General features: G+C 39.2%; 1 protein-coding gene across 1 annotated transcript in view; it reads right to left on the minus strand.

Annotated features, from left to right (window-relative positions):
• The window catches only part of LOC147018114 (inositol 1,4,5-trisphosphate-gated calcium channel ITPR1-like), a 489954-nt gene that overhangs the window by 52706 nt on the left and 423505 nt on the right, over positions 1-13743 (minus strand). Inside the window, exons 54-58 of the mRNA XM_085900071.1 lie at positions 7701-7865; positions 5280-5490; positions 5031-5123; positions 3380-3510; positions 3129-3294 (exon numbers count right to left, since the gene is read on the minus strand). Coding sequence (XP_085756197.1) covers positions 3129-3294; positions 3380-3510; positions 5031-5123; positions 5280-5490; positions 7701-7865 — 766 coding nt within the window. The remainder of the gene's footprint in view (positions 1-3128; positions 3295-3379; positions 3511-5030; positions 5124-5279; positions 5491-7700; positions 7866-13743) is intronic.

The raw sequence follows: 13743 nt of genomic DNA on the forward strand, positions 1-13743 counted from the left end.
AGGTCAAGGCCAATCGCCACCAAAAACTAATCAGCTGAGCACCAGACCATATACTACATTCCCATAAAGTTTGGAGACTATTAGATTAAAATTACTCAAAAAATAAGGGTTTCGTCGACTCCCCTGATTTGCGACAAAGTGACCTTGACCTTTGACCTTGACCTTCAAAATTTTTATGCGCTGAAAGGGACCTCCTATAGGCCTCTGATATGCGAAGTTACAAAAATTTCCAATGATAACTGTGCTCTGCAGAGTGATTTATACGTGATTACAGACCAAAAACAAAAAAACAAACAAAAAAAAAACATATGAAGGTCAAAGCCAATCGCCACCAAAAATTAATCAGCTGAGCACCAGACCATGACCTATATTCCCATGAAGTTTGAAGACGATCCGATCAAAATTACTCAAAAAATAAGGGTTTTGTCGACTCCCCTGATTTGCGACAAAGTGACCTTGACCTTTGACCTTCAAAATTTTATGCGCTGAAAGGGACCTTTATTGGCCTCTAATATGCGAAGTTACAAAAATTTCCAATGATAACTGTGCTCTGCAGAATTTTTTATACGTGATTACAGACAAAAATAAAAACAAGCTGACTAACATATCTTGCAAAAACTTCGTTTTGGCAAGATAATAAAAAAACATACAAGCTGACTAACATATCTTGCAAAAACTTCGTTTTGGCAAGATAATAAAAAAACATACAAGCTGACTAACATATCTTGCAAAAACTTCGTTTTGGCAAGATAAAAAAGAAGAAATGAACGTGGACAAAAACAATTTGCGATTCTACATTCCATTTTTTGTTTTTACTTTCAGTAAAATTCACTGATCATTTCAGATTTTCTCCTAGAACCGTTCAAACATCTCGGTCTGAAAGTTCTCCAAAACCCTTTAAACAAATTAAATTATATATGTATATATATATATATATATATATATATATATATATATATATATATATATATATATATATATATATATATATATATATACAGTAAGTCCTCGCTAACCGGAAGTTCGCATATCGTAGTTTCGATTATTCGTAATTTAGTTTTAATAACCAATTTTTCAATTATCACAAATATTTTATGCCTATCGTAATGTCATTGCAAGGAAAAACGCAAAAAAAAAGTTTCAAACTGCCTGCAAAAAACAACAATCACACAGGATGCGCATAAACACACTTTCACTTTACTGCGCATGTACTGTATGCTGTACTGTACGTATTCTCTTCACGCTCGCCTGCATACCTTCCAGTATGAATCCCAAGTGACCCGCAAGTCTTTTGCCGAGCACACCTCGTTTCAAGATACAACGAAAGGCTGTCACATTGAAGGTGAAATTGGATATAATTAAAAGACATGAACGAGGTGAAGGGACAACGGAAATCGGCCGCGCGCAGCAATCGCTGCATCGACTGTACATTCGATCGTTCAAAGTTCGGCAAAGATAAAGAAAATATCACAGATTGCGACCAGTTCGAGTGCAACGACACTAACGAGAATGAGAGATGGTGCCATGCACAACATGGAGCGTTTATTATGTGTGTGGATAGAAGATCAAACTAAATGTCGCATGCCTTTATGTCTTGCTGTGATACAAGAAAAAGCGCGTAGTTTGTTAGGGCATTGACCCACGATTACGTGATCAATTACTTCTTCAATCATGTTGAGAAGTATCTCCAAGGAGAACAACATTGACAACAAATCTTTGCTGCTTGTAGACAATGCTCCTGCCCATCCTCAGCAAATGGAAGACTGGTGTGAAAACGTGCAGGTAGTATTTTTACCACCAAATACTACCTCACTTTTACAGCCTATGGATCAGGGAGTTATTGCTGCTTTTAAAGCCTATTATGTTAAGCATACCATGCTGCAGCTTATCAAAAAAAGTGATAAGGACAAGCTATCAATCAAGGAGTTTTGGCGAACATACAACATAAAAATGGCTTTGGAAAACATGAAGGATTCGTAGGCGGAGGTGAGCGCCTCCACAATGAACGCTGTGTGGAAGAAAGTGTGGCCTGAGTGTGTCCACAATTTCACGGGGTTTGCTGATGTTCCCTTGATTACAAGTCAAATTGTAGACCTGGCGCAGGAGGCTGGTTTTGAAGAGGTTGACGAAGAGGACGTGGATGACTTACTGGAGTCTTATGCAGAACCCTTAAGCAATGAAGATCTTATGGAGTTGGAACAGCAGTGGGCTCTTGAGGAAGAAGAAGATGCTGTGACACCTTCATCCAAGCATCTCACCATGAAAAACCTCAGCCAAATCCTCAGCTTGTTTGAAAGTGCCATAGAATTTGTTATCGAGCAAGATCCAAATCTTGAAAGGAGCACTGATTTTAGCAGTGTTGTTAATGATGCCCTTTGTTGCTACAAGGAACTTTATGCAGCAAAGAAAAAGAAAGCCATCCAGCCCACTCTCCATGCATTTTCAAGCCAAAAGATGCAGCACCAACTCCATCCAACATCCAGGATGCTCCTTCAACCAGCTGCCAAGAGACCGTTCCGGATGGTGAAGAAAGTGACAGCACAGTGTCAAGTGAAGAGGGGGACGATTCTGCCACTCCACAAGTGTGACTTGTCCACCGCAATCAACTCCGTTCCTCCAGCCTCGGGGTAAGTCACCACTACTCGAGGAGTGTGTTTTGTTTATTTGTGTTTATGTCCAAAAAATTCCGAGCCAAAAACACATCCCCCCTTTAACACATTGGTTTCTATGGGAAAATATGTTTTGTTTAACACAGTTTTGCTTATCATAAGGTTTTCCAGGAACGCAACCCTTGCGAAAAGCGAGGACTTACTGTGTATATATATATATATATATATATATATATATATATATATATATATATATATATATATATATATATATATATATATATATATATATCTCTCTCTTCCCCCCCCCCCTCAGCCACATGAAAAGTGAAGACAACAAACGTCGACATCAGTAATCTCCTTCCGGACACAGCGAGATTCAGTTAACACGGCACAGATTCACTCTCGATTAGCGGTGCAAGAAAGGCATTATATGGGTTGTTTCGCATCTTCATCGTAAATATATAATGTGGAAAGAACACTGATTTCATCCTCATGTCATGGGGAGGAGTGCCGTACCACAAATGAAGCATGTAGTTTTCAGAATCTCTTCCTTTTTTTGCTTCTCACTACGCAGGTCAGCAAAGGTATCAATGATGACTCCAAAGATGAGATTGAGAACGATTATTATAACAACGAAGAAAAAGAGAAGGTCGTATATAACTCTAGCTGTGAACAATGGCTCCTGTGGATGAGAAACATTGCATTTGAAAAGCTATTTGGGATCAAAATTCAGGGACAAGCTAAGGTGGGGTGATAATAACTCTCACATCCTTCGATGGTTGTCGCAGCACGTCTCCAACACCACCTCCGTTCCGCAGTCCTTGGTTCAGCACTGTGATGATGCACATCAGCAGTGTGTCACATGACCTTTCAAGCCCCTCTGTCATTGATGAAGGGTCTGAAAGAGTCATTGAGAAAGATGAGCGTGGATTGAATAAGTGAGGAACAAGTCAAGTAATCAATGACTTTACTCTTCATAAGGTCAAGGTTTGTAAAACAAGAACAGTAGGAATACAATAGATTAGCAAGCAAATGTTGACAAAAAGTGTTGATAGGAGTGAGAGTTACAGAAGTTTGGATTTCTGTTCCACTATCAAAACTGTAAATCAATAATGAAATAATCAGGAAGTAAAAATAATCATCCAAGAAAAAGGCACATTAAAATAAAAGGGGAAAGAAGATCAATGGGCAGCAGAAGACAATACCAAAATAATAAATACGAGTTCCCTTCCAAGGACTTTCAACACAGCATGACGCCATTCGGCCCATCAAGCCTGTGCAATGGTTGCCAATCTATGGTTGTTTGTCTGTGCTCTATTCTTTTCAAATGTTGAGCGTCAAGCAAGGAAGCAGCATGAACCATTTTTAAACTCTACTAGATGACCCATAAACCTGTTGAGTTCCCGTTGTGACAACGGTTGATAAAAAAAAAGCATTTAAAAAAAAAAGGAAAAAAAAGATAGCTCCAGCGAATTATACCGCTGAGGTTGTTTGCATTGAGCAAATAATCCCGGAGTACTTGACTGAATCGGGAATTGATTTTTTTTTCGTTGCCCGATTTGAACAAAACTTGATATTGCACGTCAATGTGAAAAAAATGGAGAAAAGAAAGTCGAAGAAATTATTGTGCGTAATCTTCTAAACACAATTTTATTTATTAATGAACACGGAAGTACGAGATCAAAATGGCGATGTCTATTTTATGCTTAAAAATTAATTGTTCTTTGTCGATACTAAATGTTTGAGATTTTAAAATAAATAATTTCAAGAAAAACAAAAGATAGCTCCAGCGAACTATACCGCTGAGGTTGTTTGCAATAATCAAATACTCCCGAAGAGAACTTGACTGAATCGGGAATTGATTTTTTAATAATTTTTTTTGTTGCCCAATTTGAACGAAACTTGATACTGCACACCGCAGGTGAATGGTGAGTAAGGTGGCCCTAAAATTTTTGCACTACTGTGTACCGTTTTGGCTGTATTTCAGGAACATACATACATACATACATACATACATACATATATACAAGATGAGAGTTTTAGTAATATATAGATGATATAATTCGGCCAGGGTCAGAATCTAACCGCAGGCTGACCAGACTCAGAGCGGATGCTCTAACTATTACACCACCGAGTCTGGAAAACTATAAGATCAGCAGTAAGACAATAGCATGCAGAATGAAAATTATACCATAATGTTCCATGATTCCATAAGTAACAGGCAGTTGCAAGAAATGTCTATAAAGTTTGTCAATGTCCTGAATAAAATAAAACACCAAATACAACATTGGAGCCATCAGGAGGAACCCAACGAGGTAAAGATGGAGCCATCAGGAGGAACCTGGATCAGATTTGGGTTTTGAACTTATAGCAGTATTATAATTGAAGACTTTTTTTTTACTTGCCCATTCCACATACCATCATGTAGAAACTGGCTTCGGTAGCGTGCTGTGGAACTAGGTGTAGAGCAACTCTCTGCTGCTGAGCTGCAAGTGTCAGTTGGATATGCAACTGTGGAAGGTAGAAAGGAAAAGTGACAGAAAAAAAAACAGATTTCCAAAATGCTACTTCGAATTCTTAGTACCAGGCTATCTGAAATCCATTTTCAATTATTTTTACAGAATTTGGACAATCTGGCATATTGTATGAGCAAACATAGGCTTATACCCCGAGCAGCCGCATCATGGAGGGGGATGTGCCCATGGGGTCGGTCGATAGGAAGTACAAAATCATCTCGGAAAAACAGAAATCCAACGATGGAGAAGAGATATGCAAGTATGAGGGCGAGGATGGCTGTGAGAACAATAGAGCGGCCATTTCTTGTCACACTCTTTATCACGTTCAGCAGGGTCTCCTCACGGTACACAAGGTCAAAGAGCTGCAAGGGGTTATGAGAAGCGTTGACAAGAATAAAAATTGTGCAACAAAGAAATATTATGCAAAACAATAACTCACATTTTGGTAATGGTTCGGATGAATGTTGATGCTGAAGTTGGCTATGGTGTGTGGTCAGAGGGCAAATATACTGAGGCAATAGCCACAAATACAACTATTGAGTTGATGGTGCAATCGTGGGAGTGAATAATACAGGCATCTTGTGTTCCTTAATCAAACAAACATATGTTTCCACAAATACCAAATGTATTTCAGGAGAATATCAAACACAACAAGCAAAGAGTCTGTCCTTGCGGACAGGAGGAGAGGAAGCAGGACTCGGAGTACTGTTTCATACAGCGCTGTTGTAAACACTGACAAACAAACAAACGTCTTCCCTCTTAGGGTTAGTGTGAGGTATTCGGTGAGGCACAAGGGGATAAAAGGGGTAGGTAAAAGATAAGGTAAGATAGGGGATATACTGTACTAGTAGTAATGCCCGGCATTGCTCGGGCTAGCAATAAGGCCCGGTGTTGCCCAGGCTTTCTTGCAAATTTCCTGAATAGCTGTTAGCGGTTAGGGGTTAGCGGTTAGGGTTAGAGTTGCAGTTAGCGGTTAGGGTTAGCGGTGAGGGTTAGCTGTTAGGGTTAGCTGTTAGGGTTAGGGTTAGCTGTTAGGGTTAGGGTTAGTGTTAGGGTAGCTAACCCTAACCCTAACACTAACCCTAACCCTAACAGCTTGGCGTAGCGGAGGTAAAACAGCGCCCGGGGCAAAGTGGAAATTTGCGTCCCCCGTAGGCCTTAAACTTGAGTGGATTTGAATGGAAAATCCCATAAGGGATATCGATTTATCGATTTTTCCGAATATCGGAAGTGTTATGGAAAAAAATTTACAGCCAATGACCTAAGTTGGACCAAAAGCCATAATCGTACCGAATTTGAATGGAATCTGTTGGAGTTTGTGAAAATGCATCAAAACGAATTTTGAGGGGCCTCTTAAGGAAGACAATAATATCATTAGTATATGTGCCAAATCTTGTTTCATTTCATGCAGTAACAAAAATCTGATGGTGGAACAAAGAAAGGGGCGTGCCGAAATATTAATATAGAAGATAAGGTTAAGGGATAGGTAAAAGAAACAGATTGATAGAAACACTGTGGATGATTGTACAGTGTGAGCCAGAATGTTTTGTTACGTCTTTTGTATCGAGTCGTCATGTGCTATCCAGGCTGGGGAAACATGCAGTAGAAATTGAAGACGTGAGAGTCTCAATCACGATGCACAATTAAGTGACCAATAAACGATCTTTTACAACACGTTGTTGTTGTTGATGGCATCACTTTTGCTTGTGCGCTTCATCAATATACTTTTGTATATGTTTATATTTCTTTGATTATCATTCTCTATATGATTTGCAAAGTGTGTGTGTGTGCATTTATGTTTTTACAGCAGTGGCAGAAGTGTCCTTTTTAAAGAAAAAGGTCCTGCTTCTTCTTACTCCTACCGGAAGGTGGGGCTCTTTATAAAAATAAAAAACCCAAATGTTCACTGCATAAAAGCCACCAAAGCTGAGTAGTTGGTCACTGACTCAAACGCTATCAGATGTGATTTAATCCCAGACAAACCTAAGTTTAAAATTTCTCTCTTCTGGGGTGTGAAAAAGCTTTACACACATGGATGATATATATATATATATATATATATATATATATATATATATATATATATATATATATATATATATATATATATATATATATATATATATATATATATATATATATACACAATTAGAAATGAGCAGGATAGAACCAACATTATAAATATATGTGGAAAAATTACAGGCCCGACCAAGAATCAAACCAAGGTACTCTGGTAAGCCATACTAGTGCTCTGCCATCTGAACTATCTGGGTAAACCATACCAGTGCTCTGCCATCCGAGCTATCTGGGCAACCCACCACTATCTGGTGCTCTTTGAGTAGAGCACGCTATACTCGGTGATGATCTACTGTATGTGTGATTTTTGCACAATGCAGAATTTTCAAGGGGTGCATTCCAGTCAAAATCCACCGTGATATTGTGACGTAAACAAGAGGTGACTTGAGTGAAGAATTTGTGACATTGGTCGTGTACGGCCGGCTTTCGATTTGCTATGACATTGCATGACCATCAAAATCAAAGAAGATGATTAAAGCAACAGAAAAGTGCTAACCAGGAGGCTGTACAAGAGCTCATGTGTGAGTAACGCCCCAGCGCAAACAAAAAGGTAGAACACATGGTACAGGAAGTCCAGCTCAGTGAGAAGGGCGTGACAACCTCGCGTGAAGGTACCACGGTTACCCACAAAGCTCACCAGGAACAGAATCTTGTTGCACACCTGTTGACTCACACAGCATCAGAGCATAATGTTAAGGCTTTCAGACACCCATACACTTTGTATCGATTCAGTTTTTAGAGGGAGGTTTTGAATGCAACCTGTCAACAAACCGTAAGGCTAAAAAAAAACCTTCGTAACAAGGATTAGCTAAATGGAAGTGCACACATTCTTTATCCCTTTTTAAAAACATGCATTATAATTTCATTAGATCACTCTGACTGTATTTGTTTTGTTCAAATGTATTGATGTAAATCAGAGAAAGAGGCTGAAAAGTTTTCATCCTGATAATAGCATGATACTGCGTCGGAGTGGCGACCCGTCCAGGATTGTGCCCCCGAGTCAAGGAAAAACTGCTTTGGCAGCCCTATGCGTCTGAAGACGTGAAAGGACTGGTTCTTCTTCATCTTATTCCTCTTCAACCAAATCAAATGAAGAGTGGCTTGTATTTTATCAACCGTTACAACAAAACACCATAAAAAAAAATCACACAAAATTAATGTCATATTATTTTAATAAAATAACCAAAGGCAGGGTGAAATTTGCCATGATAAATATCTGTGCATTCGAGTGATGAAAGCAGGAGTCAATGTTGCTAGTTTTTATAACCTATTGCTCTCGGAAACCCCTGGAAACCTCCAAGTAACGTTTGGCTTTCCAGGCCATCCTGACCAGTTGGTTTCCTTCCAAAAGCACCAAAATTGTTTTCACGAGGCACTACTATTGCTTGGCCTTGGATGCTGGTGATAATAATATCTTTAATACTGTAATGGTCAGCCGGTCGTTCCAGTTGCCCAGTACGAATCTAATGAGTCATGTTATAGCGACCTTGACAGTCACCTGTTTCAAGGACCCCTGTTGGATTTGTGTCTGAAGACCGCATTACAGTACAGATTGGAGTCCCCAAAGCGGGCTGGTGTCGTGCCAATAGGCAAACACGTGATCAATCGAATAAGGCTGAGCAAACCTTCGACGCAATCTTCTCCAGCAGCCAAATGACCTTAACAGATTTAATGGCACCACCAGATGAAGCCATCATGGCAACCAGAATTCACCCAGAGCCCAAGTGTTTCATAATGTATTGGAAGGAATCGCATGGAGAGAGGGGAGGGTAGGGGGTAACAAAGGGGAAGCAATAACAATAACGGTTGATAAATAAATAAGCCCCTTACTGTTTAACTCAGCATTTCTCAACCTTTTTACCCTTGTGGAACCCTTACCTTGAAATAGTTTTCATGTCTCAGGGAACCCTTACATAAAAATTATTATATACCATTATTAATATCGAGCTCTTTTATATTTTTATCGTAGTTCACGTGGTAAATATAATATTTTTTTTTCAGATACCTGGTTTAAGGAAAAAAATGACTCCCTTTTTTGTCATATTTATTGGAAATGAAAAAAAACAAAAACATACTGCTCGTTTATGAGACCTCACACCGAGGTTTTAATTCACAAAAAAAACATTTTTTTTTTTAATGAAAACGTCATTTTTGAAAGTGTTTGTTAACCCCGAGTCTGTTTGACAATTAAAAAACACACCTCATGTAACTTGATCAACAAAACTTAAACAAATAAAGCTGAAGCAATAAAGGTAAACAGAAGAACTAACGTTGAGAGAGAGAGACTTCAGCTAGGAAGCACAGAGAAGATAGATGGACACCGTGCATGCGTCCCGTACTTGAGTCAGTCACTCAATGATACACGAATCCGCTGCGTACAGGGCGTCCACTAACCAGTGAGGGCGGTTTCACACTGGCGCCATATACACATCGTTAAATACATTCCCTATGGTTGTTATAATTGTACATAATATAAGAGGTTGAAGCCTCTATTATAATAACCAAGGAGTTTCCAACAATATGCCGTACGTGTATCGTAAAATTACGAATATTAAATCAAACAAAAACTACTCAAAAATACATTAGCCTATTTATTACTGTTTCTCGCGGAACCCCGAGCGACCTCTTGCGGAACCCCGGTTGAGAAACACTGGTCAAACTGATCATACTTGCTACGAGTCAATGACAAATGGGAAACTTTACAAACGGGATTGTTTATGTCTCAGGCCTTCAGATTCACACTACAAGAGAAAGACAGAGGGAAATCCCAAGACAAGAAAGAGCCTGTCTGTGCCTAGCGGGACACAGCAGGAACTGGAACAGGTTGGCAGCCCAGCTGCATCTGCACACAATGCAGGACTCGAGGGGGGAGGCGCAGCTGGCCGGGTGGAGGTGTTGCGTCGCTCAGCAGCTCTGCAGATTTGTACACCTTGTGGCGATCGGTCCCAGCATCTGCATACATTATCTTGACACTACACCCTTTTATTACCTTTGGCTTGCACATCATCAGTGACACCCTTCTTCTCATCTTGCTCGCTATTGATAAATGAATAAACCATTAATAAATGGCTGACGGGCTTTGTCCAGGGACAAGGCGGCTTCCATGAACTCTCACCCTGACATGGTATTGCTGCGGCCGATTGAGAAGTGATCGAAGGTGTCTTTTCTCACCTAAAATAAGGGCTGAAGGCCGAGCGACACTAAAAAGCACATTTAAGACTGATAACAGAGGGTATAAACATGGAATAAAGGGTCAAATAATTTTAGACACACAAAAGTAGAGGGTCGATGTCTCTAAGTATACAAAATAGTGATGCATTTCTGATATCACATTTAATTATTTAGATGCTTATCCTGAACACTTAATAATGAAATAACTATGCTATATAAATAATTTATTAACCCCTGAGGAGTCATTTCCATAACAATACTTTCATTCTCATTGATAACCTTCTCTTAACTGAATGCTCACTGTTCTATTCACAAAGCCATTTTCAATGTGCGACACCCTTCGCTTAAGGCATCATGAGACTCATGCTCAAGTAAGTTCCTAAAGCATGTTACCATCCATTGAAAGTTCCACATCACTTTGTTTTTTTGGATAAAGACCAAGATGTGGTGCTTTCTATCACTGGTCTGTCAGTAAAAGATTGACATTGTGATAAAATAGTTTCTCTGAAAGTTATGCTCCCATCATCAAGTGGTATCCGAAGTTATTTTCCCAACATATTCTCGGTCGAATCCCTATCAATATTTTTATTCATTCCCCAGGCTGGCAGGACAGCCTTGAGGTACGCACACTTGCCTTAAAGCTGTCCAGCTTGAGTTTGAATCTCGACCCAGCTATAAACTGTCATCCTGGTGTTTCGCAGACAGGGTGATTCATCAATGTGTGCGCTGTTCCTCGGAGGGGAATTAAACTGGGCACCCTGTCTGACGGCATTAGTTGGTGGACGTTAAAGATCCTATGGTATCCTCCACAGAGTAGGTCAGCTGTCACCGGCTCCATGAACAAATTACAAATTCCTGCCATACCTACTACTGGGAAGGAAATGGTAAACCACCCAGTATAACCCTTGCCAAGAAACACTTTGTAACAGAGTATTGAACATAAGAATCAGAATTCCTTCTCACATCTGGAATGTGCTCAATGGAATGAATATTTTTTGTTCATTCTCGTCAGGTTATGCGTTCATTATTACATACCAATGTGATATTGTATGAATTTGCTGGAAAAAGTATCTTACTGGATAGGTTGCCATCTCTTTCCATGTTTCCCAATACACGTCTTCCTTCCCAATTAAATACGGCAAGCCAAGGCTTTATGATAATAATCTAAGTAGTTATCTTTATTGTGTAAGGTTTCATAATTGCAGAGGACGTTCTGGCAGTGTGGTATGAAATTACAAAGATTAAGTAACGCTGTCTTTGGGGAATGGCAATCTCATCAATGAGAGCAGAGGAGAAAATGTCAATGAGATGCTGCTTTCTGTGTGTATACAGGAAATCTTCAACACACTGTTGGTGGCATCCGAGGGCTTCGGATACCATTAGCAGAAGGCTTAACATAATCCTAAAGTATGATACTGGTTCACGAAGCATGTGAAGAAATCATCATGACTGACCTTCTGCTCTCAGAGAATCATATCCTCAATCCACATTTGTGATAAAAGCAGTATTTGCTATTGACAGAATAGGACAAGGATGCTTCACAAATGACTATATTCACTGCAATTATAGATTCAGTTATCTTGACGCCTACTACTACTACTACGACTATGATTTGCCTCGTATTTTCACTGCTCCTCGAATTGCTTTGACTATTCATCATTATAGTTATCCTACTCCGGTTATATTAGTATTTTTGCTTTGTTTTGGTTATCTGAACCGAGTTGGTTCATTTGTTTGTTTTCTTTTTGTTTTTGTTATTTAATTAGACCTTTTGTGTTGAGACCTACCTGCACGGCGTGGACACGCCCGTGTGGGGCTAGTTTGCAACGTCCGACCTGTGTCATTATCGATAAAATATCGTTTTGAATTCTTTTTGTTTTTTTGCTTAATGACCCTTTACCTGTTTACCGTGCTAAATAGCACAAGATTGTGAATGAGCTGAGTATTGTTTGCTTTAAACGAGTTGCTTTAAAAACCACGTTTTTTTCAATGTTCGGTTTGCTTTTGTAAAAACATGATTTTATTCAACATTTGTTTTCCTTCAGGTGAATTGCACTTTCCTTTATTACATTAGCAAAACTTACTGAACAGTTTTGTTTGTAAACAAGCTCGAATGAGCAAAGATCCTCGTCCTCTTAATGATGAAGTCATAAAAACGAATATGACGTCATTGTGATGTATCAGGTTTGCGATAAATTATCTGTACTAATGCCCGGCTTGATTCCCACAAACAAAATTCAAACAGCTTGCCTAGTTTCGGAGATAATGGTATAGGCGATTTCGATTAGCGGTGATATTATGACGTCAACATTTTTTCTAGGAAGAATTTCCAAAATCGGAGATGGTTACTGCCTGCACGTGGGCTTTCTGCATATACATGGCAAGTTTCACGAAGATCCGATGAAAACTCTGGGTTGTGAAACAAAAAATGACAAAAAATAGGAATGACGTCATAAAAATTGATATGACGTTATAGTGATGTATCATATGTGTGGTAATTCATCTCTGCTAATGCCCTGTTCGATCCCCGCAAACAGAATTCAAAAAACTTGCCGAGTTTGAGAATTTTTTAGGCGATTCCATTAGCGGAGATATTTTGACGTCATAACTTTTTTTTCTAGGAGGAATTTTCAAAATCGGAGATGGTTACTGTCTGCACAGGGTATTTTTACATATATCTGCCAAGTTTCAGGAAGTTTCGATGAAAACTGTAGGCTGTGAAACAAAAAAGTCCACAAGAACAACAACGTGAGTAAGACTTAGACTTAGAGATCCTCCACAAAGATATATATATATATATATATATATATATATATATATATATATATATATATATATATATATATATATATATATATATATATATATATATGTGTGTAGGGGTTGACTCAACCTGTCATCCTTCCGAGGTCGGCGAAATGAGTACCAGTGTACTGGGCCGGTGTATACCCCAGTTAAAATAGGTGTCCCATATCCCTGTGTGTCGTAAGAGGTGACCAGGGTTGCGTCAGGAAGGGCATCCGGCGTAAAACATGTGCCAAATCACTATGCGGATCATACGGATGATCCGCTGTGGCGACCCCGAAAGGGAGCAGCCGAAAGAAGAAGAAGATATATATATATATATATATATATATATATATATATATATATATATATATATATATATTATAAACATGCTGATGAATCGTTAATGGACTGGAGTTGCTGCGAACCGTTCTGGCCAAGCAAGTGTGAACAGTTCTGCAGATCCATTTAAGGCATTGACCAGGAAGCATGGAGTGAGATGTGACTTGGGACAAGCTATCCAAATGGAAGCGTATGTAAAGGCAATGGCGAATGTTGTTGGCCCATCAACAATAGTTGCA

Source organism: Eptatretus burgeri, chromosome 10 (assembly GCF_056783735.1).
Source record: "Eptatretus burgeri isolate ZD-2024b chromosome 10, Ebu_testis_v1, whole genome shotgun sequence".
Taxonomy (NCBI): domain Eukaryota; kingdom Metazoa; phylum Chordata; class Myxini; order Myxiniformes; family Myxinidae; genus Eptatretus; species Eptatretus burgeri.